Source organism: Diplotaxodon limnothrissa, linkage group LG19 (assembly GCF_057381915.1).
Source record: "Diplotaxodon limnothrissa isolate DT_005_m linkage group LG19, D_limnothrissa_male_GT1.1, whole genome shotgun sequence".
Taxonomy (NCBI): domain Eukaryota; kingdom Metazoa; phylum Chordata; class Actinopteri; order Cichliformes; family Cichlidae; genus Diplotaxodon; species Diplotaxodon limnothrissa.
In genome coordinates this window covers 29,991,724-30,015,939 of record NC_140614.1, presented here as the reverse complement: position 1 = coordinate 30,015,939, position 24,216 = coordinate 29,991,724, and the positions used below count along the sequence as shown (strand labels likewise).

The 24,216-nt window shown below is 43.4% G+C and overlaps 3 protein-coding genes across 4 annotated transcripts in view; 1 reads left to right on the top strand and 2 right to left on the bottom strand.

Moving 5' to 3' along the window:
- Window positions 1–1,500: 1,500 nt before the first annotated feature.
- LOC146612480 (homeobox protein six1b) lies at window positions 1,501–3,904 on the bottom strand. Its single transcript, XM_085379200.1, has 2 exons — window positions 3,039–3,904; window positions 1,501–2,199 (listed from the first exon to the last, which is right to left on the bottom strand). Exons 1-2 carry the CDS (start codon window positions 3,596–3,598, stop codon window positions 1,905–1,907), a joined length of 855 nt encoding a protein of 284 aa, XP_085235326.1. The 5' UTR covers window positions 3,599–3,904; the 3' UTR covers window positions 1,501–1,904.
- Window positions 3,905–9,804: 5,900 nt separating this feature from the next.
- Window positions 9,805–16,542, bottom strand: six4a (SIX homeobox 4a). The gene is made up of 3 exons (XM_085343747.1): window positions 15,686–16,542; window positions 13,376–14,076; window positions 9,805–12,241 (listed from the first exon to the last, which is right to left on the bottom strand). The coding sequence occupies exons 1-3, from the start codon at window positions 16,417–16,419 to the stop codon at window positions 11,634–11,636; spliced, it is 2,043 nt and encodes a 680-aa protein (XP_085199873.1). The 5' UTR covers window positions 16,420–16,542; the 3' UTR covers window positions 9,805–11,633.
- Window positions 16,543–16,564: 22 nt separating this feature from the next.
- Window positions 16,565–24,216, top strand: part of mnat1 (MNAT1 component of CDK activating kinase) — a 35,798-nt gene continuing 28,146 nt past the window's right edge. The window contains exons 1-2 of one of the 2 annotated variants that reach the window (XM_085343750.1): window positions 16,565–16,744; window positions 17,937–18,041. In XM_085343750.1, the coding sequence (XP_085199876.1) occupies window positions 17,953–18,041 (89 nt within the window). In that variant the 5' untranslated portion in view covers window positions 16,565–16,744; window positions 17,937–17,952. Of the gene's footprint in view, window positions 16,745–17,840; window positions 18,042–24,216 lie in introns of those variants that run through there. The other variant, XM_085343749.1, reaches the window with a different exon arrangement.

The window sequence follows — 24,216 nt, the reverse complement described above, 5'->3', positions numbered from 1 at the left end:
ACAGCATCATGGATCACACAACCAGTGTATATGTTAGTTAATATTAAAAGAATTTCAGGCAGCCAGCAACATTAAAGTACAACTCCACACATTTACCCATTAGTAGTTGAACTCTTGGTACTTTTGTGAGTACTGTTAGATTCTTACACCGCTGCCAACAGATTACTTTCTCCACCACTGACTTTCATATCACATAATTAGTTCAAAATGCAAAAAGAATAATGACAAAAAATCTCCCCCCTAACAACCAGCCTTGCTGCGGGTCTGTAAAGGCCCAGCGGGATAAATCTCTCACACACAGCCACGGCGAGCTGTGATGTCTTAGCAGAAATGAAATGCTGAGAGGAGTCGTACCAGTGAGGCCTCTGGGATGGAGAATACCTCAAGGTTTCCTTCACTGAGAGTGGGAGCTGCAGCCCTGCAGCTCTGCAATCTTCGCAATCAGGCAGTAATGCAAGCGGCGACTGTTTCAGATTATGCTCAGGAAATCCTCGGTGCTCTCTGCTCAAAACAATTTACCCTGACATGAGCCCAGAGAGAGCACAGAGGGGGTGGGGGGCAAGAGAGCTGTCCTCACCAGATTCCTGCTCTCAGACCACCTTATTATTATTATTATTATTATTATTATTATTATTATTATTATTATTATTACTTCTGTTGACCTCTGTGAGAGTAGGTGTGTCTGTTAATGCTCTGATTGTTTTCAGTGGTTACAGCTGTTTGCTTAATGCTAAAGTCCATGTATTTGGTTTTGTTTTCTTTTGGATGCCATAAGTCACTATAAACTTTAAGCTATTTTTTTTCGCATATGGGATGTTTGCTCATATTTTTTCTGAAAAAAAAAAAGAGGCTGGTAAAGGTTGAACGGTGGCACTTTCTCATGGCCCGGAACCGACAGAGCAAACTCTCAGAGAGAGCAAAGAAAACACGGCAACAAAAAGCCAATGATCCGCAGCAACTGGGCTAAAAAAAATAAAAAAATAAAAAAAATTACGCAAAAAAAAGGAAGAAAAAAACCCTTCCTCCCGTAGCCAAAACATGTATGATGGAGCAGAAGCGATTTTCAAAAGAGTCAAAGCTGGTTCCTGCGTATACACAAGCCTCATGACAGACAGCTGCTGATGTTGACTCATATTAGTGTTGAATTAAATTTCCCGTCATGACTCTCGGTTTATTGTTGAAAAGCTGAGAACCAGTAGAACAGGATTTCATCCGTGCTGGAAGGAAAAAAAGGCGACTTATAATAATTTCCGATTCAAATCCCACCCGTGCAGATTTGGAGATTTGTTTAGTTGTTGTGCAGTTGTCAGAGGACGGGCTCATTCAAGTCCCCCCAAAAAGAAAAAAAAGAAAGATAATAGAAATCTGTCCTATTAATGGTGTGCTTCCTTTGGTTTGCTTGGATTTATAAAAGGCAGTACCAGCCCCCCCCCCCCCCCCTTTTTTTTTTTGCCCCTCGCTAAATACACAAATAACACAGAGACAAATTAATTAGTTTTGTTTTATTGGAAACTAATTACCATGACTCTAATGAAAACGTTACCTCTTAGTTTCCATAGCAGGAGGTCGCTATATTTTTTTTTGTTTGTTATCTTTAACAAAATATCATAAATTAAGCAAACGGGCAGTCCAGTTAAGTGTTTCGTTAAGAGTTTCAGAAAGGTCCTGTTTGTGTGTTTCCATGTGCAGGAGATCAGAAAAGCTCCTGTCGTGGAGGGGGTATATGGGTTAAGCGCCTTAAGGAATTTAGTTCTAACCAAATTTAACGACAGACAAGTCAGTCTATATTATAAGATAGGCTACTATAGTGTTATTTCATACATGTATTTAATCTGATACACTTATCAGTCTTTTTCTTTTTTTTCCTGTTTTCTTTTGTCGAATCTGATCGTCTGACAGCCTCTTTAAGAGCCCAAATCCACAAGACTGGAGGTTAGAGGTCCCAACAAAGAGTCCTGCAGTTGGTGTGGGTGTCCGTGCATGCCGTGCACCGGCTGTGGGGCCCCCAGTCCGGACATGGGGTAAGCGGAGGCCCCGGGGTGGCTCATGTTGCCCTGAAGCAAAAGCGCTGAGTTCTGGTCGGGGCTCTGAGGTGGAGAAAACTCGTCCTCCGAGCTGGACATGAGAGACTTTCCTCCGTCTAGAGGGGACAGCTGGTTCTGTTTGTTGCCGCCTGCGTTGTTATTTTCGCTGTTCTCCCTGGAAATGACAACAACGGGGAAATTTAGAGAAAAATGCTCTCAGTTTAGTAGATGACATTATATCAGCGAGGCGGGCCTTGAGGAAACGTCTTTATTAGTTTGTAAACGTGGATGGATATTGCGCACAAACCGCAGCGTTTTTGCTAACAACGAAATTTGTCCTTTGTGAGAGAGAAATGATTAAAAAACATTATTATTGTTCGCCTTCTTATTCTTTTCCTGATTTTTAATTTCACCGCATATTATCTACATTTGCTGATCTGTTTAAAGTAAAAGTCGTGTGTTAGACGCATTTATATCCCCATGTAACCTAATTTAACCTCACAGCCTAACATATTTCAAATTTCCATGGTCTCAAAAAAGTGTCCATATTATTTTATTATGATTTTTTTTTTGTAAAGAAATTTTAAAAAAGAAGTCACGTTGATGGATTTCAAATTGTTTTGGATTACAATTCGAGTCGAGACAAGTCAGGCGTTTTTGAAGTGAGTTCAGCGTTTGACAACATCTCGCTGCTGTTTAACACCTTCACTGTTATCAGGACAGATCTGATGTGGAAACGTGAACACGTCCTAAAATACTCAGTGCGTGGACGATTTGAATGAGGTGTTTCGCATGAGAAGGATTTATATTTTTCTCTTTACTTCAGGATTACTTCAGGGCCACGCTGTCAGAGCGCTGTCACTGATTCATTTATATTCTCGCTGCTTGAAGCCACTTACAAAAAGCATTTTTACCAAAGAATTATTTGCTCTTGAAACATGTTTTTTAAAAAAAACACTAAACGCTTTCTGCCATGGAGTGAGACAGCAGCGAGGCTGTGACAGTTTCACGTACCTCTCCTTCGCCTCTGCGGCTCTGTCTCTCTGCCGTCTGTTTTTGAACCAGTTGCTGACCTGCGTGGTGGTCAGTCCTGTGGCCTCGGCCAGCTCCCTCTTTTCCCGCGGGGACGGGTATGGGTTGTGCGTGTACCACTCTCTCAGCACCCCCCTGGATTTCTCCTTAAAGCAGTAGCTTGTCTCCTCACCGTCCCATATCGTGCGGGGCAGCGGGAATTTCCTCCGTACCCGGTACTTCCCTACAGCTCCGAGCGGCCGGCCCCGCAGTTTCTCCGCCTCCACGTAGTGCGCCTTGAGCCAGAGCTGCTGCAGCTTCGGATGGTTGTGCGGAGAAAACTGGTGGCTCTCCAGGATCTTATAAAGCTCTCTGAAGTTCCCCCGATGGAAGGCCACCACCGCCTTGGCTTTGAGGACGCTCTCGTTCTTGTGGAGGTGATCACAAGCGGGCAGCGACCACAGGAAGCGGCCGAGCCTCTCCAGGTTTCCACCCTGCTGCAGCACCTCGCAAACGCACGCCACTTGCTCCTGTGTAAACCCGAAGGACGGTAATATAGACATGATGTCCGGGGCTCAGTCCTCTGCGCTGTTATCCAAAAAGAAGCGGTAGCTGTCGTTGACTTTGTTTATATTCGTTTAATTGTGAGTCCTCGCGGTGCAATCCAGCGCAATCCGACCGCGCTGCACGGGCCTAGAAGCTATCCACTCCACTCCAGCCCCTGATGCGCGCAGCAGATTGGGATGTTGATTGTTGGGACAATTTGTTCCTGTTGGAGATATGTCAGGCTTAAAGGGAGCCTCTGCGTTTCGGTGATTGGCTCTCCCTCTGCCCTGCACCCTGTACAGCAGAGCAGGACTGAGTTTGCAGCTCCGTTTCCTCCCCAGAGGCAGTGCGTCAGGGGCTGAAATAGGAGCGCTCCCACCTCCCGCCCCCACAGTCCCTCTCCCGCTTCATCCGAGGGAGCAGAGCAGCACCTAAACACTAATCAATTATTACAGACCTCTTAAAAGTCGCATTAACGTGTTCTGAATGGAGGCTACATCTTCTTTAAACGGTGACTATGGACGGCAGACCTTCCCGCGTGGGACAAAAAAACCAAACCACAGAATGCTCTCCCTCCACACGTTATCAGTAATCATAGTCAGTGGAGGGTGAACCCACAAAAACACAGAGCTTTTGGTTTTTGAAGACAGGTTTATGCTCGATTAAAACAGAGATTGTAGTCTGCTTTTATAAAAAAATAGTTTTAGGTAGAAACCCAGAAGATTTTTTTTATTTTTTGCTGAAATTTATGTTGTTTTAACCAATCCCAAGTCTTTGTTTTTCTTTTGCTTTCTGTTTTTTTTTCTTCGATTTACCATCACTGTGTGTTGTGGACACCATAATTACATGCAGGCTGGACATTTTTGCTTCACCCTCACCTTTGATAGCCTATTAATTAACAAAAGCCGTTTATTTTATGAGGTGATATAATTTAATAAGTTCCTCAGATAGCTGGGTCCATTATGCGCCATTACGAACTTCTTTTATACGAGGAACCAACACTACCTGCCAAACGTGTTACGGCCCATAGACCACCAGTAGGAAAACAGCCACTTAAGCGTGTGTGTGTGTGTGTGTGTGTGTGCGTGTGTGTGAGAGTAAGAGGGAAAGAGAGAGAGGTTGTTAAAATATCATAGTGGACCTTTGCAATTTGCCAAACATCCTCACGAATAATAATAACACATAAACACTTAATACACACTTTATAAAACTGAAATAAAATAAAATCCATCCTGCTGGTGACAAACATTTTGCTGATCCACGTGAGTCTTAATATTAATATTATAGCCCATCCGGACAAATAAAAGATGCCACTCTTTTGCTTCATTCTCCTTTTTATCACTGGGTTTCTGTAGAGACCCCATTCAGTCTGCAGCCTATACATTTATATTTCAAGGATTAGACGGGCACCGCACTGGCTCCAGTGTTTTCTGCGGGGTGAAACTCTAAACCAATCCATTAGTAAATGAGTTCACTGCGACACTGGTCCTCGGTGGTGCAGTTGTTGGTTTGAGCCATATAGATCACATTTCTTTATCTACACCAGAGTCTGAAACTTAAACCCCCCTTTCAATATGTTATATGGGGCGGGATTGAATTATAATATATACAAAATTTAACCAAAAACAATTTCACAGAAAACGTTTTTGTTTTTGAAGACCTTAGATCTCGCTAAGGCATATTTTTGTGATAAAGATTTAATGCTTTGAACTCGTTTTAGTGCTGTCAAACTCAGTAAAATGCACTTCTAAAGACTCTGGAGCAAGGCTGTAAATCACGCTGTAAGATTTTACGGGCAAACGTGTGAAAAACAAAACGTCTCAATATTCGGGAATATGGGCGAATGTCCAGGCTATTAAATAATAAAAACAGAAAATGAATTCAAAACTGCGGGTTAAACATCCACGTGATCGCTTCAGTGCTATGCTGCTATTTGAACTCGCTGAAAGGACAGGCCCTTGAAATGCAGCATCTCATTTTCGAGGTCATAAAGACGAGAATTTAATTTGTGTAGTATATTAAATGGAAACAATGCAGAAAAACAAATAATTTATGAAATTTGAAACGAATTGTTTAGCGTGTGTTCATTAATTTGAAGCACTTTCCTCTTGGATGGACCGCTGTCTCACCAAGCTCAAATTATAGCTACTGGAAAAAAAAAAAGTATATATTATTGTTTAAAAAAACAGAAAACATTCAAATGTCCACTTTTCTCACACATGCGCAGTTAAAAGCCCAAAACCTCAATTTGATTCAAATGTAACAAATGCTGTGGGATTTATAATGTGGAACAAGAGTAAAAGCGGATACCCTATGCAAAAAACAAACAAAAAAACCCTCTGAGGTAGGTGGACACGGGACTAGGCTGGGGTGTAAGCAGCACTCGGGCTGTGTAAAACCCTCAGTGCTTCAGTAAATGAGCTGTCTGATGAGCGGCTCTCGGGTTTCTCTAATATTTCTACCACATTGCGCCGCGCCTCCTCCTTTAACCCGAGCAGCCCGGGGGGCGAGATTATTTCAAGATGTGGACTCTCCCCCTCTGCCACGGCCAGTGCTGGTCTGCTCATACCCCGACAAGGAGTTAATGCAGTACTCGGATAGGCTATCAGTCGTTAGGCCTATTCGTTCCAGGGAGCAGGGATTCCTCATTCTGTACTTTTTTTCTTTTTGTCCCCACGCTGTCTCATTCGTCCTTTATTAACTTATAAACCCCGACTCCCTTCCTGTGTGCTGCTGAAATCCAGCACCGATTTCACAGAAAAAAATTAAATAAACTTTTTTTCCCCTCTCCCCCCTTCTCTCATTAATCTGGGGTTTATGCGTAAAGGAGGCCATTGATCTGAGCTCTCTGAATTATGCTCTTCCAACTCCTTATTTGGACTAATTAGCCTTTTGACAGCAGCATACACCAGAGCATTTTGTGCAATATTGATTTTAAAAAAATAGGTGAAATGTCGCACTTTTACTCAATTTCAGTGCGCGAAAACTCAAAACAGTGAAAACACTTCATAAAAATGTCATCGTCAAAAAGACAAAAGAGAGGGGTGGTGGGGGGTAAGTTTCCTATTGTAGGGTTAATTTTTTCCCCTCAAATATAGAGGAAAATTGAAACGAGCACTGGCTCACTTAACAGATGGTTTTCAGTCTGTCTGAATCCAAAGTGCTATTTCAGCTGTATGGACTGGAACAAAGCCGATGCTGTTTAAATTGAGTGAAAAATGTCAGATTTAGTCTCCATGGTGTTTGAGCATTGTGGGGTTTTTTCCCCTTAAAGGAAAATGTCACTCCAACAACATGTATTTAACATGAATCATTTATTTATTTAAAGGGAAAAAAATCCCAAATCAACAACGCATAGGTGGATTCCGGTTATGAGTGACGCCTGGTATTTCTTAGTTTCATATGGCAGCTCACATATGACTGACTCCACATTGGGCAACAGATTAATAAATATAAGTAAATATAAGTAAACCCTTTCGTTGCCTCGGAGATTTGCCCATTCAAGATGCTCTAAATGTCTCTTCGATTAGGAGTAAAAGAGGTTTATCCGGTTATGTGGATGGCAGTTTAAAAAAAAGGCAGCTCCTTCTCTCAAAACAAAACACAACTGTTGACATGAGTGAGTTAAATGAAATTGGAGCTGCAATTATCAGCTTAACAGAGTTTCCTGTCATGTTGGAAAATTAGACCTGGTACAAGTGTACTGGGGTTAGACCCCCTCCACCACTGCCACCATCACCACTCACCCACCCGCCCCTCCTCATCAAAATCATTACGCATTTCCTCAGAGGACCACCTCCACAAATATGCAATTACGGCCTTGGCTTTTACTGCGCTCTGCTCGGTAAACACGCTCCGGGCATGTGGAGGAGCACATGCCCATGTTTTAGAGAAACTCTTTTCTTGGATGGATAAACAAACGAGGTCGGCAGACCAATCCATAAACAAACAAACAAAACAAAAAATTTAAAAAGGGAACAATTTCAACGTGATGTGCCGGGGAGCCATGTGTGCCTTCTGGCAGGGAGGGGGCGCCATGACAATACTTCGCATCCGAGTCCAAATGTAAAACCCTGAGAGGATGGAGGATGAGCTGGTATTTGGGTATTAGGAGTCGCGCAGTTGTGTGGCAGGTGTGCGGGTGCGCCTTATGGTCTGCATTGGTCACTTCAGTCCTCATGTGCGCAGCTCCTGTTACAAAGTGGTGTTTTTTTCTCTTTGGGAAATACCTTTGACCACTGTGGTGTGCACTTGATGCTGCCTCCCAGCTGCTGCCCCTGAGTGTGTGTGCGTGTGTGTGTGTGTGTGTGTGCGTGCGTGTGTGTGTGTGTGTGTTTGTGTGTGTGTGTGAGAGAGAGAGAGAGAGAGAGAGAGAGAGAGAGAGAATGTGAGTGCATCACACAAACACTCAGACTCACACATGCACACTTAAAGCTGTCCTCATGAGTTATGTTTTCTGTCCTTGTGCTCCAGAACAAAGCAGTGAATCATGCTGTTTGCATCCCCCCACCCCATCTCTTGCCACACTGGGTGATGCAGCAGACATGTGTGCATACCTCACACTCTGCCAAACAACAACTTAGGAGGTAAAAGAAAACTCTACAAGGTCATTATTTCCCCTCCATAGTTCAAACACTGCCACATACTTTCCACAGCCCGGCTGGAGCCAGCAGACTGTTTGTGCCAGGACCGGGGCTCGGCCTGTATGGTGGGTCTGTACAGGGCAGGCTGGTACCCGCTGACCCCTGCCCTCTCATTAGTGGGACGTGGAGCAGCGGAGTACCGTGCTCCCCAGGTCATGTTACATATGGCTTGCAGTCTGCTGCGCCGCATTAAATGTCAGCTTTGAAACCATCTGAAAGATCAGAGGTCAGTGTTTTTAATAAGGCCAGAGTTCTGGGGGAGTTCCCTCCTTTTTAACTGCTCGCCTGAGTATGTTTCACGTTGCGTGTTTGAAATTGTGGACAAAATGATCCACTGCACTGTTTGGTTTGGCGTTGGGGATGTCCTGGGGTTTTTTTTCTTTGTTTTTGCCCATAAAAAAGCATTTTATTTATGAAATCTTTAAACATTCTGCTGTAGAAATCCAAACACGCCGTCTTTGTGGCAGCGCTTATTTTCCTTTTCTGCTGAATTCATAGGCACAATACACAAAGGTGGAATTTGGAGTTTTCTGTTCCCCCTCTCCACCCTCCTCTCCCCTCCCCGTGAGATCCACAGACTATGGGATCCTGCTGGAAATGGGATATTGTTCTGGGCTCCAACAAAGCTGTTTTCACCCTCTTCAATATTACAGGAGGAGCTACCTGATACCTAACAATCAGCTAATCCACTGCCCATGGCAACGAGGTCACCTGTGCACAGGTAACTTTATCCAGGTTGCCTGCTTCTCTCTCCCTTTCCCGATAGTCCCTGCCATTTTTCTTCTCCCCCTCTCTGTGACTCAACAGTGAGCACAGACAAACAGCCTCTGTTTATTTAGGTCATCAGCTAGATCATATATAACTCCCGTAGCCAGGATTCCCCGAGCAAGGACGACTCCTATAATCCAGCACAGACACACACTGCAGAAAATAAAAATCCCCTGCTGTTCATTCATTTGTCAAACTTTGTCTCCATCTTATCTCTCCACTGCTGGTTTGGTCAGGTGCCCATTGCGCGAACAAGTATTGGCTTGTGATTCATGAATTCACAGCGAATCCCCTCAAGCCTTGAGAAGAGCCTCGGCTCTTTTCTGGATCAACTCTGTGTCTGTGAGTGACAGCACCTCAGATTCATTCTTCCATATGTTGAAGTTAGGGAGTGGGGGATTTGGCCTTCGCTCAGGGAAAAGACCATTGGATTGGACTGAGCTGTGGGGAGCTGCAGACCCCCCACCCAAAAGGAGCTTTACCTCTGGAAATCTCATTGCTGTTTATTTGAATTACAGAGACTGAGATGAGAAAAGGAGGCCTAATGAACTCCAGGTTGCCAGGCATGTGCAAACGATCACTGCAGGTTTGCAGAGAGCTGCACCAGGCTCGCTGGATTAAAGTGTGCCAGTTCACCCCTCCCCAACCCCGTATCCTCACAATCTGGCTGCACAGGACTCCAAAACACTGAGATGAGATGTTCTTTTTGTCCATCATAAACTTCCATTTATCTCAGACATGCTGTGACGAAAGAGAATTAAATAACGCTATTAGTCATCTTCTAGAAAGAATTAAAAATGCCTGTTTTCCGTTTTTATAAATATAAACTTTTATTGCAGTATGGAGATTTAGAAAAATACATTCACATAATTTCAGATAACAAACATATAATTCAAACTAAGATTAAAAAACAAAAAGCAACAAAGACACAAAAAAGACTATCTTTTGCCCACAACTCGTTTTTGGTTTATGACATTAAAGCACTGAGGATACTTTCACTGAAATGCCCACTCAAATGAGAGGATCATGTCACAGATCCTCAAGAAAAGTGTTACGAGGCCACTAGCATGTAGATCCACTGATAAATATGCATGGTGCAAGTTGGCCATGAGGTTGAAATGTCCCGCTTACGGTCACGTATGAAAGCGAGAACTCCTGCTGTGAAAAGCAAATGGGCTCTGCACTCCTGTGTCTTTCCCTCAGTTGATACCCGACTAATGTCCCGGCGACGGTGACAGTGGGAAATCTCTGAAGCTGCGTGGCAGCGCACGAGCCACAACAGAGCTTCATTTTATGTTAGTCACAAGACAAAGATTAAAAAAGTACAAGGCACAAGTGTCCCAAACACGATGATGCCACGCAAAGAGAAATGACCACAATCTCTCTCTGTTTTTAAAGTGGGATGATTTAAAAAACAAAAACACAATTTGTCCACTTAGTCACGTCCATAACTTCTGTCCCTTTGTTCCTTATACTTTTCGAAAGCATACGTGATGTTTGCACCTGGTTTTTACAGAAAAAATATAATTCGTGATCACTGACATCATGGAGACGGGTCATAATGGAAGATGATACAGCACGGTGTCACCACATCAAGTTGACATACTATTAGCTGCAGCATTAGAAAAAACATGTGACATCCAGCGTGCGAGCTGACCTTTTTGATCATCGTTCATATGCTGGTCTCACAGGTTGATGATGAGGCTTGAAATAGGAGCCATTGCCGAGAGGGTTGTGCGTTTGTTGAGGTGTGTCACACATGACAAAACCCTCAACACAAAGGCTGTTTGAAACACATCCGTTGTATTGTCACTATGGTAGTGCAAATGCCCAAACAGGCCAATGCCATTGTGTATGTTAAGTAGCAGAAAGGCACATTTTGTCTTAAATGTTGTCCCATTTTTGAACCCTCCCAGCTCATTTGGTATGAGTTAAAGCACAAAAAGCTGCACTTTTTAGTACTGATTTGTGAGGCTTTTGTAGACAATCTAAAGTGCTTACTGAAGGACACTCCCCCACCCCCAAATCAGCAGCTTTGTGTGTTTAGTGACCTATTCTCTTTATAAACGCGTGTGCAGTCCTTCAGTAAAGCTGTTGCTGTTTAACTGACCATTATCATAGAGGCTCACTTGCTGTTCCCCCTACAGCATGACCTTTTTGGTTTGACCCAGATGACGCATTTAGTTTGGAGGAACATCCTTGTCACATGACTCGAGGCTTTCCAGCACCTGCTTCTGCAGATCAAATCCACTCAACAGGAAGTAGCAGGTGCAGTCTATAAAAATGCACATTTAGACACGGCTTAAACGCTTACAGCAACGTCTTCTGTTAGCACATCACCATCGTAATGTTTCGTCTTAGGAAGCTGGGCTTTTAAAACATGTCACAGGCTTTTTTTATTATTATTATTTCGTGATAAACTGATAAAGCCCACCTACTAGGCTCCTCTCTGACTTGAGTGCATTGTAAAAGTCAAATGAATGCAAATAATTTAACATTGAAAAGGAAATGAATGTTTTTAAAAAAACAAAACAAAACAAAAAAACAACCCACACACACGCACACAAAAAGGAGTAAAAAGATTCATCATATCACTGCTTGGGCGGACTTGAGTGCTTCTGCAAAAGGGAGAGGTTTGAGGTTAAAGGTCAGCCATGTCCTCATCCATCTGCACTGTCTGTAGTTTGGCCAGCTCCTTTCCCTCCGTAGCCTCCATCTCCCCACACATTGCCCGCACCATTTCGTTCATGCTTCCTGAACCCGAGCCATCCACCTTGCTCTCTGAAAGGTTCATGTAGTTGTTGTTCATGCCGGGGCCCATCAGGTGTGAGGACGGTGCCCCTCGGACCTCGTGGCCCCCAAGGTACTCTGTGGGCTGGAGGTGGTGGTTGCTCGGTTCTGTTTGAGCCATCAGGGGTGTACTGACAGTGAGGGTGGTGTAGACCTCTGAGTCCGGGCTGGATGAGCTGACGGCAGTGACCTCGGCGGTTGAGGCGGGACCTCGGCTGGAGGAAATCTCTTCTGAACCGGAGTAGTTGATTTGACCACTGGGGTCCAAGTGGAGCCCGTGATGGTACGAGGAATAAACACCTCCCTCCAGAGGCTCCTTCTTGATGGATGGCTGGCCGCTATTGCTCATGCTGTAGAGAACCGTACTGTGGTGCAAAGATGCCATGGTCAGTTTGTCCTGCTGCTCGAATGAGTCGCCACTGGAGGAACTCACTGCTACATTATTCAGAGCCATGGTACCTGTGGTGATACAACAATAGATCAATACATATATCTTTCTCCAGTTTGGCTGCAGTAGATCCCCTTCCCGCTGCCTGATCCCCTCTTCGGTTCTTGCAGTATTATGCGTTCCATTTACAGCAGGCCTTGGCCGCAAAATTGCTGTTGTGTGTCTTACACACTTTGAGGACGTTAAGATCGACCCTGCAGTTGCACCAGAGAACAAATGAATAACGCTGCCAGAACTCAAGAGAAAGCTGCAATTTTCTGTTTTTTTTCTTCTTCTTCTAATTATTCATCCTGGTTTACATTCTCTGCTTCATGTCAAAGTAAGTGCTGTAATGGCTTATTCCCTGTTAGTGCATTTCATGGCCTCTGATTGTCTGCAACATATTTCCCCTCCCCTGCTCTGGAGATCAAGAGCGTAATGATGATGAGTGATGGTGACTTCAGAACTTGTTTTTAGCCATCTCTGAGGTTTTAAAAGGACCACCACTTCTATATATACGTGTGTGTGTGTGTGTGTGTGTGTGTGTGTGTGTGTGTGTGTGTGTGTGTGTGTGTGTGTGTGTGTGTCCCTTCTATATTTCTTCTGGTCTGTGTTATGTGCACCATCAGCCCCTAGGGCTATGGCCCAAACACAGACAAGCCAATAAAGCAGGTCAGATATATTGGGTGGGTGTAGTAGAGACCTGTTGACAAACCACTGGGGACATTTAAGGAGGGGAAAGAGCAACAATCACGTATTATAATGCAAGGTGGTATAAGGCTGTGATTTCTGTGCTATAGATTTAATTCAGATCTTCATTCTGATACAACATTGGATTCTGTTTTTGTACTTTTGTTGACTTTAAAAGTATATAAAGACAGTTTGATTCATATATAACTGTCTGTTATTAAAATCAACAGCAGATGGCTCTAATTTTTATCTAAAAATCTTTTATCTCCCTTATGAGACATTGTTGCTTCCTTAGTGAGAATAGTTAAAGTACAATTATTCTTAGCATAGTTATATTTGTATCCATGTCCATTCTGACTCAGTCTCTTCCATGAACATTTCAGCTACACATGACCACGTAACCTCTAAAGGTAAAAAAGAAGATCAAAGTATTAAAATTGAATCATCTTAGACAGCAAATCACTTCATGAACCCACCTTGTTGTGTAATTGTTGAAGAAGAGGAGGCAGAAGAAAGCTGCAGGGGAGGAAGACCTACGTCGCTGTTGAGTAATGAGCTGCCATCGCTGTCAGAGACTCCACTTGGTACCTGGACCAGGCTGTAGCCACCCAGCTGCAGAGCGCCTGATGGGGAGCTGAATGTCAGAACAGAGGAGCCGCCATTCTGGGCAGCCATGGTGTGAACCCCTTCCAGCTTCACCTCTGACCCATTCACACAGCCAGCGTAAGATGCATATGGCAGGGTGGACTCCTCAGCATTCCCTAGTCCTTTGTCCTGTCCTGTCTGCATCTGCATGTCCACTCCAGAGCCCCCCAGCAGCACCCCTCCAGAGGGTCTCAGAGGATTAAATGCCAGGGGCTGGATGCCCAAATTGAGCCCGTTGAAGAGGATGTTTCCAGGTGAGTGGAGGTAAGATGATCCACCATTGTGAAATACAGTAGAGGGCGTGTTACTGGTCACTAGACTTCCATTGTAGAGACCGCCACTGCTGGATCCAGGAGGCATCTTGATGTCCCCGATCTGTTGGATGACCACCCCACTGTCCAGAGGTCCCGTCTGAATAGGAAGGTTCCCGTGGGTTATCACCCCATCTGAAGAATTGGAGAGAGGACGAGGAGACAGCTCCTCCTGGCCTTTACTGGACTCATCCTCTGTGCTGTGGTTTCCATCTGATTCACTGTAGAAAAACAAAAGAGGAGGGAGAAAGATGGCAAATGGTGTGTAACAAAACAGAGGAAAATAAAAAGGGAAAATTTGTGTACCATTTGTATATGTTTCTGGGAAGGAAGAACACTATAAACACCGACACAATTAGACCATAAACTCGTATAATGGAATTCATTTCATTTCCACCCACATTTTGCTTTTAAGCCAGAGCACACAGACTCACATTTATTGCTGGGTTATTACAAAGCTTTGAAGGCAGGCTGTGTCTGTGTAGCCCTCTTACCTCATGGAGAGCTGCATGGACAACAACCAGGCAGCGTCAACAACCGTGCAACCATTTGGCGCAATAAATTCTGGAGTGACAAAATGCCAGCTCTGACAGGACAAATGGCTTCAAGTATTTATTTATTTGTTTTGCCTCTGATTTGGGACGTTCCAATGAAAATTCTTATTTTTAATTTTCCAAGAATAACAAAGTGAAAGAATAGGAGCAGCTATATTAGCAGCCTCATTTTGTTTACTAGCCCCCTTTTAAAAGACTGATTAAAACAGCTGCACCACTTCACACCCCCACTCCCCCCTAAGGGACACACACACACAAACACACACGCATCTAAACCCACCACTTCCAGGAAAATATAAAAGGGTGTCACAAGTTTAAAAAAAAAAAACAGGGGAAAAAAGAGAACGAAATCAAAGGTTTATAAAGATTTAAAAACTTTGAAATTATTATTTTTTTACTGGCGATTTTAAGACAGCTTACAATGGTGTGTATATGCCTCTGTGTGTGCGCGCGTTCGTGCGCGTGTGTGGTTAGAGAGACAGAGGGGTCACCTCCACCAGGTGTGCGTCATCTTTGTTCACTCAGAGGGAAACATGAAAGAATAGCGTGCACATGTCAGTCTGTTTGTCTGCGGGATTATGAAATGAAGCGCAGGAGTTGATGGAAGCTCTGAGATCCTTTCTTGATCCAAAAGGAAGAAGGGGAGGGCAAAAAAAAGAAGTCATGATCATGAAAATGATTTATGTGCTACTGGGTACACGCGCACCACCAAGTGTGTGCGTGCGCGCGCTCAAACACACGCACACACACCACGAATAGATAAGAAGATTTTAACCTTTCAAGTCATCTTTTGAACCGTCTCATTAAAGTTGCCCACTCCCCGCGTCTGATAGTTTAATCGCTGAAGTGTGTATTTTGTTGCTTATGGTTTCCATGCCTCTTAGCACCAACGCACTTGAAACTTGATCTGAATGGCAACAGCTTCATATTTCAAAACATTAAAAGCGTGCTCCTAACCCCTTTTACAAATAAAATTTTGTGTTTCTGAACTATGAATAGTTAATGATTTAAATTGTTCGTTCTTATTTGTGAGGCCGGCAAGACGATTATGAAATACACTCGGTATTGTCAGTAGTCGAACTTGGTCCAACTGCATAATATAGCCGCTTTTCCATTAAAAAAACAACAACTTTTAAATACTTGGTAAAGTTAATCGGCGTTCATTTTAATTAAAGGGCCTTTTACGCACATAATCTTCAGAAGTAAAATTTATTGCCGTTTGATGAGCGATCTGTGACGGGAAAAGGTCTGTGGCGTGCTCCTTTTGTTGCCTCACCTTTTTGATTGTGCTTCCGACGGGTTTCTGTCTCTCTGTCTCCTGTTTTTGAACCAGTTGCTGACCTGGGTCAAGGAGAGTCCGGTTATCTTGGCGAGATTTCTTTTCTCCGCTGGAGACGGGTACCTATTTTGATTATACAGATCCTTCAGTGCGTTCCGCGACCTCTCCTTGAAACAATAAACAGTCTCCTCGCCGTCCCAGATAGTCCTGGGGAGAGGATACTTTCTCCGGATTCGGTACTTGTCCACTGCGCCCAGGGGTCTACCCCGCGCCTTCTCCGCCTCGGTGTACCGCGCTTTGTACCACAGATCTTGCAGAAAGGTGTGGTTGGACGGACTAAAACTGTGGTTCTCCAAAATACTGTACAGCTCCTGATACCGAGCCTGATGGAAAGCTACGAGGGCTTGAGCTTTCAGGATGCTTTCGTTGCCCCGTAGCAGGTCACTCTGTGGCAGGGACCACAGGAACCTGGCCAGCCGGTCCACATTGCCTCCCTGCTGCAGTGCCTCGCAGACACACGCCACTTGCTCCGGGGAGAAAGCAAGAGAGGAAGCGGCATTCACCAACAGCTCAGTGCGCACCGCGTCAGTGCTGGGAGTCGTGCGCTCCATGGGCAACTCCGCCGCGTCCAGCGCCACAAGCTTGATGCACTCCCGCGTATCCACCTCCTTCACATTTTCCCTCTTGATGTCATTTGCTGTTGTGACTTCTCCGGCAGAAGAAGAAGACATTTTTTTTTTTTTTGGTTCAAGCCTTCCCTGGTAAAGTCACTCCTCCCCGCTCGATCAGGTTACCTCCTCGCCATGCGAATGCGATCGGATATCTGACAGCAGCTGTAAGTAGATATCTCTCTCCCCTTTTCCTTCCAACGTGACTTTTACTCTGCGGGGACTGGAGCTGGAGGGAGACACGGTGGGGTCTATCTACAGGAGCGCCTCGCTATTGGCCGTCGAGGGCCCGTAAGGGAGGAGCGAGCATGGATTCAGACGCGAATGTTTGGTTTCCAGCTGTCAGTCATATAACTTCCAGTAGATTAACGTAGCTCACCTGTGCAAGGTGAGTGCTTTTGTGATCGTGGGAACGGGATATCTTTGTTGTCTGTATTGTCAGGAGATCATTTGTCTGTAGGTATGCACATAAAAGAATGTTTTATTTCCATCTCGATGTATGGAAATCCAAACGGAAGTAATGCTGGGAATACTGTCACTCACTTTATTTAGCCAGTTTACATTTATTTTGACAATTTTAAAGTAACAAATGTTAACAAAAAATAGATATCAGATTTACTCACACTTTAAATTTGTTTTTATTGTTATTTCAGGAATGAAGGTAATAAAGTTTCAGCACAGATCCTGCTTTAAGTGGCTATTGCGAGGTTGTAGCCTACCCCTCCCACCAAAGACTGGATCAGAATACTATACGCGACCAAAGTAATGTCAGAAAAAAAACAGCACACCCCTATGAAAGATATCATATGAGGACTAGACCTCAAATTTCTCTCAAGAGTAGCTCATTCCCAAATCAGGTGATCTGTCTAGCATCACGTAACAGGTGTCCAACACCACATCATTACTGATATTTGAACTTTAAATTATGTTTTCATTGAATCTTTTATAGTAAAAGAGTCTCAGATCGTCTTAACAATTACTAGCATCCACATATAGTCAATAAACTATTATAGCTCAAGCACTGGGAGGAATGAAAACTAAAAATATTTAAATATCAAACTAATTCCTACGAAGTTCACGTTTTCTCGCAATGATTTCATAAAACTAACTTAATGTAACTTACGAGTTGTTTTCCCAAATTCACAATCATCCAGAAACGATATGATGTCAGAAACCCAGGGAAACAATGTCTGGGTTGATTTTTGTTTTTAATTATGTTTCTGCTCAGACTTACAAGATCATATGCAAGTTTTTTTTGTTTTGTTATATTTACTCGATTACTACCATTACTACTACTATTACTACTAGCTAAAGTTATTTATTTACTTAATTTATTTTACCTCGCTTCCACTGGGACTCCCTAGCAACCCTTGCATGTATGTGCGCCAGCAGCTATTTGCACCTCACCTCTAAAAGCAATCATTAAATAGGAACACATCTTATTAATGCCGTTTCCTGTCGGACCTCATTTTGTGTAACGCAGTGGTTCGCAGTTTGGAATCTGACAGGAGAGCTGCAGGTTATTGACGTGTTTTGTTTTGTTTCTGAAGTGCTTTTTATTATTGCCATTATTTTTTTAGTGTGGTGCAGACAGAAATGGACGAACAGGGCTGTCCGAGATGTAAAACAACCAAATACAGAAACCCGTCGCTGAAGCTGATGGTGAACGTCTGCGGCCACACGCTGTGAGTATTCACACCTGACAGCTACAAGGAAAGAGCACAAATCCTCCACAACATCGCGGCGTTTCTGCTCCAGGCTGCTCGAAACGACACGCAAACACAAAGCACCCCCCAAAAGCAGCTATAATATAGCGTTTAAAACTGTTTCCGCACATACATCTCTAGTCTTAATTGGGGGACTTGGACGTAAACAAAACTGATAAGCCTCGAATGCTGACGGTTTGTTGGGCTAGCTCATATTTATAGTCTTGGTGTTAAATAGCTGTGTCATTGTAGACAGAAAGTGTGCTTTAGAGGTGGGTTATGTTTCCTGATAGAGCTACACAATTGCAAAGCTAGGCTAATACTGCTGGTAAACACAGTATAGCGGCCATTGTTTACATATGACCTACACTGGCTGTAAGCAGCTCAGCTTAGAGACCTCTGTAGAAAAGCAGACCCTGCAGTTGTGTCTTTGTGTGTGTGTGTGTGTGTAAAGTACAGCAAGTTTAGGATGGCAGGGGGAAAAGTGACTAATGATGAGGAGCATAAACACCCTGTGCTGAGTTTTGAACCACATAATGAATATGAATTATTCAGAGGTTTTTGAAAAGGGCCAGCTCAAAGGTGCAAATCAAATTCGAGTTTGACTGCGCAAGTTTTTCCATGTTAATCTGCCAACCTAACTAAAAGCTACATTTTTATTTGAATGGCTGCACCTCTGCCACAGGTCTGGCTTAATTTGGAATTTGTCATTTTTGCATTAAACGGAAAATATAATGCAAAACCTAAAGTAATGTATTTTATTATTATAAGAGGCAATGATGAGATGGTTTGGAGGGAGGATATGTTGGTTAAAGGATATTGAAGATGGAGCTACCTTGCTGGAGGAAAAGAGAGAAGCCACAGTGATGGAGGAAATGCAGAGGGTTGGTTTGACAGAGGATGAAAGGGACAGAATAGGGTGAGATGGAGGTAGATGATTCACTGTGGCTACCCCTAAAGGGATCATATGAAAGAAGTAGAAGATTATGATTATTATTTGCATAACATACAGAAATGGATGAAAAGTTAGCATGTTTCCATTTGTTCGTATTCTGCTACTTCTGTGCAGCAGCATCATGTAGATACTTTTTCGAACTTCACTGTGCATTTTTCAGCATTTAACCTTGTCCGCCCTTTAAAAACATGGACGTTTAAATGAAGGGGACATGTTCTCCATGAGCATTATGCAGCGACGGTGGTAGCTTGATGAGCACATCTTTTTCGACCCTGTCTGTTTATTGACCGTGCCATCAGGAAGTGGTCGTGCTTTGTCATCAGGTCAGCGGGCTCATAACTCACTGCCTCTGTCTGGATGCAGGACTACACACAGAAAATTAAAATGATTCTGCAATGAAGCAATTTGGAGAGATGTCCTAGCCCGGGTCACCTTGGATCTATTCCTCAGAGCCGGTGCGACAGTGAATTTATGCATCACTTGGAAACTGCTGCACTCCCTAACCATATTAGTATTTTCATCACTGATGCTTTTTGGCTTTTCTTTTTTTTCCCCTTTTTTTTGAAGCAAGTCTTACAGAAATGCTACAAGATCTGTAACTCTGATCAGTTTCAGAGTTATCCATTTTCTCATTTTTAGTCAACAACGCTCTTCAGAAAAACTCTACAGGGAGTGCAGAATTATTAGGCAAATGAGTATTTTGTCCACATCATCCTCTTCATGCATGTTGTCTTACTCCAAGCTGTATAGGCTCGAAAGCCTACTACCAATTAAGCATATTAGGTGATGTGCATCTCTGTAATGAGAAGGGGTGTGGTCTAATGACATCAACACCCTATATCAGGTGTGCATAATTATTAGGCAACGTCCTTTCCTTTGGCAAAATGGGTCAAAAGAAGGACTTGACAGGCTCAGAAAAGTCAAAAATAGTGAGATAGCTTGCAGAGGGATGCAGCAGTCTCAAAATTGCAAAGCTTCTGAAGCGTGATCATCGAACAATCAAGCGTTTCATTCAAAATAGTCAACAGGGTCGCAAGAAGCGTGTGGAAAAACCAAGGTGCAAAATAACTGCCCATGAACTGAGAAAAGTCAAGCGTGCAGCTGCCAAGATGCCACTTGCCACCAGTTTGGCCATATTTCAGAGCTGCAACATCACTGGAGTGCCCAAAAGCACAAGGTGTGCAATACTCAGAGACATGGCCAAGGTAAGAAAGGCTGAAAGACGACCACCACTGAACAAGACACACAAGCTGAAACGTCAAGACTGGGCCAAGAAATATCTCAAGACTGGTTTTTCTAAGGTTTTGTGGACTGATGAAATGAGAGTGAGTCTTGATGGGCCAGATGGATGGGCCCGTGGCTGGATTGGTAAAGGGCAGAGAGCTCCAGTCCGACTCAGACGCCAGCAAGGTGGAGGTGGAGTACTGGTTTGGGCTGGTATCATCAAAGATGAGCTTGTGGGGCCTTTTCGGGTTGAGGATGGAGTCAAGCTCAACTCCCAGTCCTACTGCCAGTTTCTGGAAGACACCTTCTTCAAGCAGTGGTACAGGAAGAAGTCTGCATCCTTCAAGAAAAACATGATTTCCATGCAGGACAATGCTCCATCACACGCATCCAAGTACTCCACAGCGTGGCTGGCAAGAAAGGGTATAAAAGAAGAAAAACTAATGACATGGCCTCCTTGTTCACCTGATCTGAACCCCATTGAGAACCTGTGGTCCATCATCAAATGTGAGATTTACAAGGAGGGAAAACAGTACACCTCTCTGAACAGTGTCTGGGAGGCTGTGGTTGCTGCTGCACGCAATGTTGATGGTGAACAGATCAAAACACTGACAGAATCCATGGATGGCAGGCTTTTGAGTGTCCTTGCAAAGAAAGGTGGCTATATTGGTCGCTGATTTGTTTTTGTTTTGTTTTTGAATGTCAGAAATGTATATTTGTGAATGTGGAGATGTTATATTGGTGTCACTGGTAAAAATAAGTAATTGAAATGGGTATATATTTGTTTTTTGTTAAGTTGCCTAATAATTATGCACAGTAATAGTCACCTGCACACACAGATATCCCCCTAAAATAGCTAAAACTAAAAACAAACTAAAAACTACTTCCAGAAACATTCAGCTTTGATATTAATGAGTTTTTTGGGTTCATTGTGAACATGGTTGTTGTTCAATAATAACATTATTCCTCAAAAATACAACTTGCCTAATAATTCTGCACTCCCTGTATAAGAAAAAGAAAATCTAAGAGGTTAATGCACATGGTTAGTTTTTAGATGGTTATATAGTTTTTGACTCTGTGCGCCAACATATATATTTTAAAGTAAGATATTGTTGAAGTTCAGACTTTCATCTTTAATCCAAGGGGCTTAACAAAAGCAGACAAACAAAAGCCTTTGGATAAATGAAACTAAGATGAATGAATATATACCAGAATTATTTAAAGAGAAAAGTATGGAGAAAGAGTGAAACAGCTCCTGATCTAAAGCATATGACATCATCTGTCAAGCATGGTGGAGGCAGTGTTATGGGATGAACACGTATGTCTGCCAGTGGAACCTGGTCACTAGTGTTTCACAACGTGACTGCTGATAGAAGCAGCACAATGAATAATGAAGCATACAGAGCTATACTCTCTGCTCTCATTCAGCCAAATGCTGTAATACTGATCAAAGAGCTCTTCAAAGTACAAATGGATAATGACCCAAAGCTTATTGCAAAGCCAACCCAAGAGTTTCTCAAGCCATAGAAACTGGATATACTTCAATGGCCAAGTCAGTCACCTGATCTCAAACCAGTAGAGCATGCTTTTCAGTTACTGAAGACAAAACCGAAGGTAGAGACCCACAATTGTCGACCTGTCCTGTGTGTACCCTGCCTTTCACCCTATGGTAGCTGGGATGGGCTCCAGCCTCCCTGAAGCCTTGATAAGGATAAGCAGAAGAGAACAATTTGATTCCCAGCGTCTCCAGTCTGCATGTCCTTGGTATGAGAGAGAGAGTGTATGTGATAGGTAAAATGCTTTAAAGATGTAAAATCTAGTGCCGTGTGTGTGTGGTAGCATAAAGCACTTTAAATGTTCATGAAGTATAGGAGGGATATATATAAACACCGGCCTGTTTACCAGGAGAAAGTAGCACTAGTGAGAGCACAAAGCAGTTCAGTTATTCAGAGCGATAATGCTAATACAACACAACCAATTCTTCGCAAAACAAGTCATTTGAAGATATCACCCAGGCCTCTGTGAAGCCATTTTCTTCAGTGACTGTCCATTAAAGGATTAATTGACTTACTGAGATACATATACTAGATGAATCATAAACAGCTGAGAATACTTGGACTCCATTTAGATAAATGTAAGAATGTCTCTTCTTTGAGTGGCCCGTCCAGTCTGCGCTGACTAGCCTTCAGCAGTTGCATTATTAGCTTCTCCATGCATCTAAATTTAAACTCCACCGCAGCACATTTTGTATCCTTGTCACCAGGGGCATTTGATGTGGGTTATTTATTACCTTTGCACAATGACACTGGGTCCGTGTCCTTTGGCATTTGACACTGGGCACAGGCAGGCAAAAACAGTTGTAGCTGAGGCACACAGTGCTGTTTAGAAAGTGGACACAGTGATGCTAACATTACAATTATAATCGTATGCTGCAGGATAATCTACAGCAGCAATGCAAGAAGTCGTTTTGGGGATCGTTCAGATTTTTATTTTTTTTTAAAAAGCGTCCAGTGTGAAGTTCAGACATGTTCTTGGCTTTTCTTTAAAGTACTATAAATGTGCAGTTGGGGCAAGCTTTTAGTTTAAGCAGTCATAGTGTTGGTCTTTGGCATTTTCTGATTGTGATGCTGCAGGTTTTGCAGATTGTTTAGATTTCATACAATGCCATTACACAAATCCATCTCTACTTGGTCTTGAATCGACCCTTGGTCTAAGATGGAAACAAAAATATAGAGATCACTGGAACAAGCGAACAAGCTCCGTCTCATGCTGTCTCCTGCTTTTCTGTTTTTGCACTTTAATTCAAAAGTGACACAGCAAAGACGCAGGCAATGTCACTGAGAGATGGTGGGGGTAGTGGTGGTAGAGGAGTCTCTTTGCTGAGCCAGGGCCCTGTTTACCTTCCCCTTACCACCCCCTTTCCCTGACCTGCTGACAGCTGCAGATGGGAGAGATAGGAGCCTGGAGCTCCGAGCAGGACAGGTGAGAGAGGGAGGAGTCAGGAGTGCTCAGTCAGCGACAACAGCCTTGAGACTCAGAGATGGCAAGTAGCTAAAGATCTGTCCATTTAAATGTTTGCAATTGAGCGTAGAATTGGCTAAAAAAAAAAAAAAAAAAAAAAAAAAAATCTTGATCCTCCTTTGATCGCAAAATGAAAGAAGCTCACAATCTCAAAGCTGGCAAATTGATTCTAAGAGTCTCCTCCCTCCCTTTTAGACGGTCATCTCTTTGCTCTAGAGTTACACAGGATTTCCCCTTTGGAGAGTTCTGTTGTGTGGTCCATTTATGGGGCGGGGGGCTAAGCTACACCCCACTCCTTGCCCCATTTTGATGAATGGGCTCTTTGTGGGCCTGTGGAAACAAGCTGAATCCTTCAATCTACCTCCATATGGCCAGGCCTATAGATCTCCTGTAGCCTGAGGCCACAGCGAACATCTGCCTCTTCCAGGCTGCACTTCAGACTCCGAAGCACCAACTGGATGGCGCAGATGTTTGTCTGCCGTTCAGCTTTCATTTTTACATTGCTGCTTCTTGTAAGCCAAGCTGAACTGCTTGTAAGACAGTCCTCCGTGGTGCTTCGTCAGTTTGTTGTATAGCTGCTTTGAAAGCTTTGGTGTCACAACTCTGCAGGTTGGGCTTGTTTGACCCTTATGTGTGACGCTAGGTATAAACAGCCAAACTCCACGGCTCTGCAGTTTCTCCTTTAACTGCTTTTTTTTCTGCTTTAAATCCTGCTGATGAAGTGAAATGTCTTGCAGGATGGCTCAGTCATGATTGTTCTAATAAGCTCCATCCCTGGAGAACTTTTGACTCGACACCAGTGCCTCATGCCCAGTGTTTGACTTTTGGGAAGAAATGACTCAACCATACCATCAGTGACGTGTGGTGAAAAGTCGGGTTTTTTCCCCCCCCCCTTTAGCTTTGTTATACTTTATTATGAAAACTGTAAATGCTCAAAAGCAGATAGTGCTATTT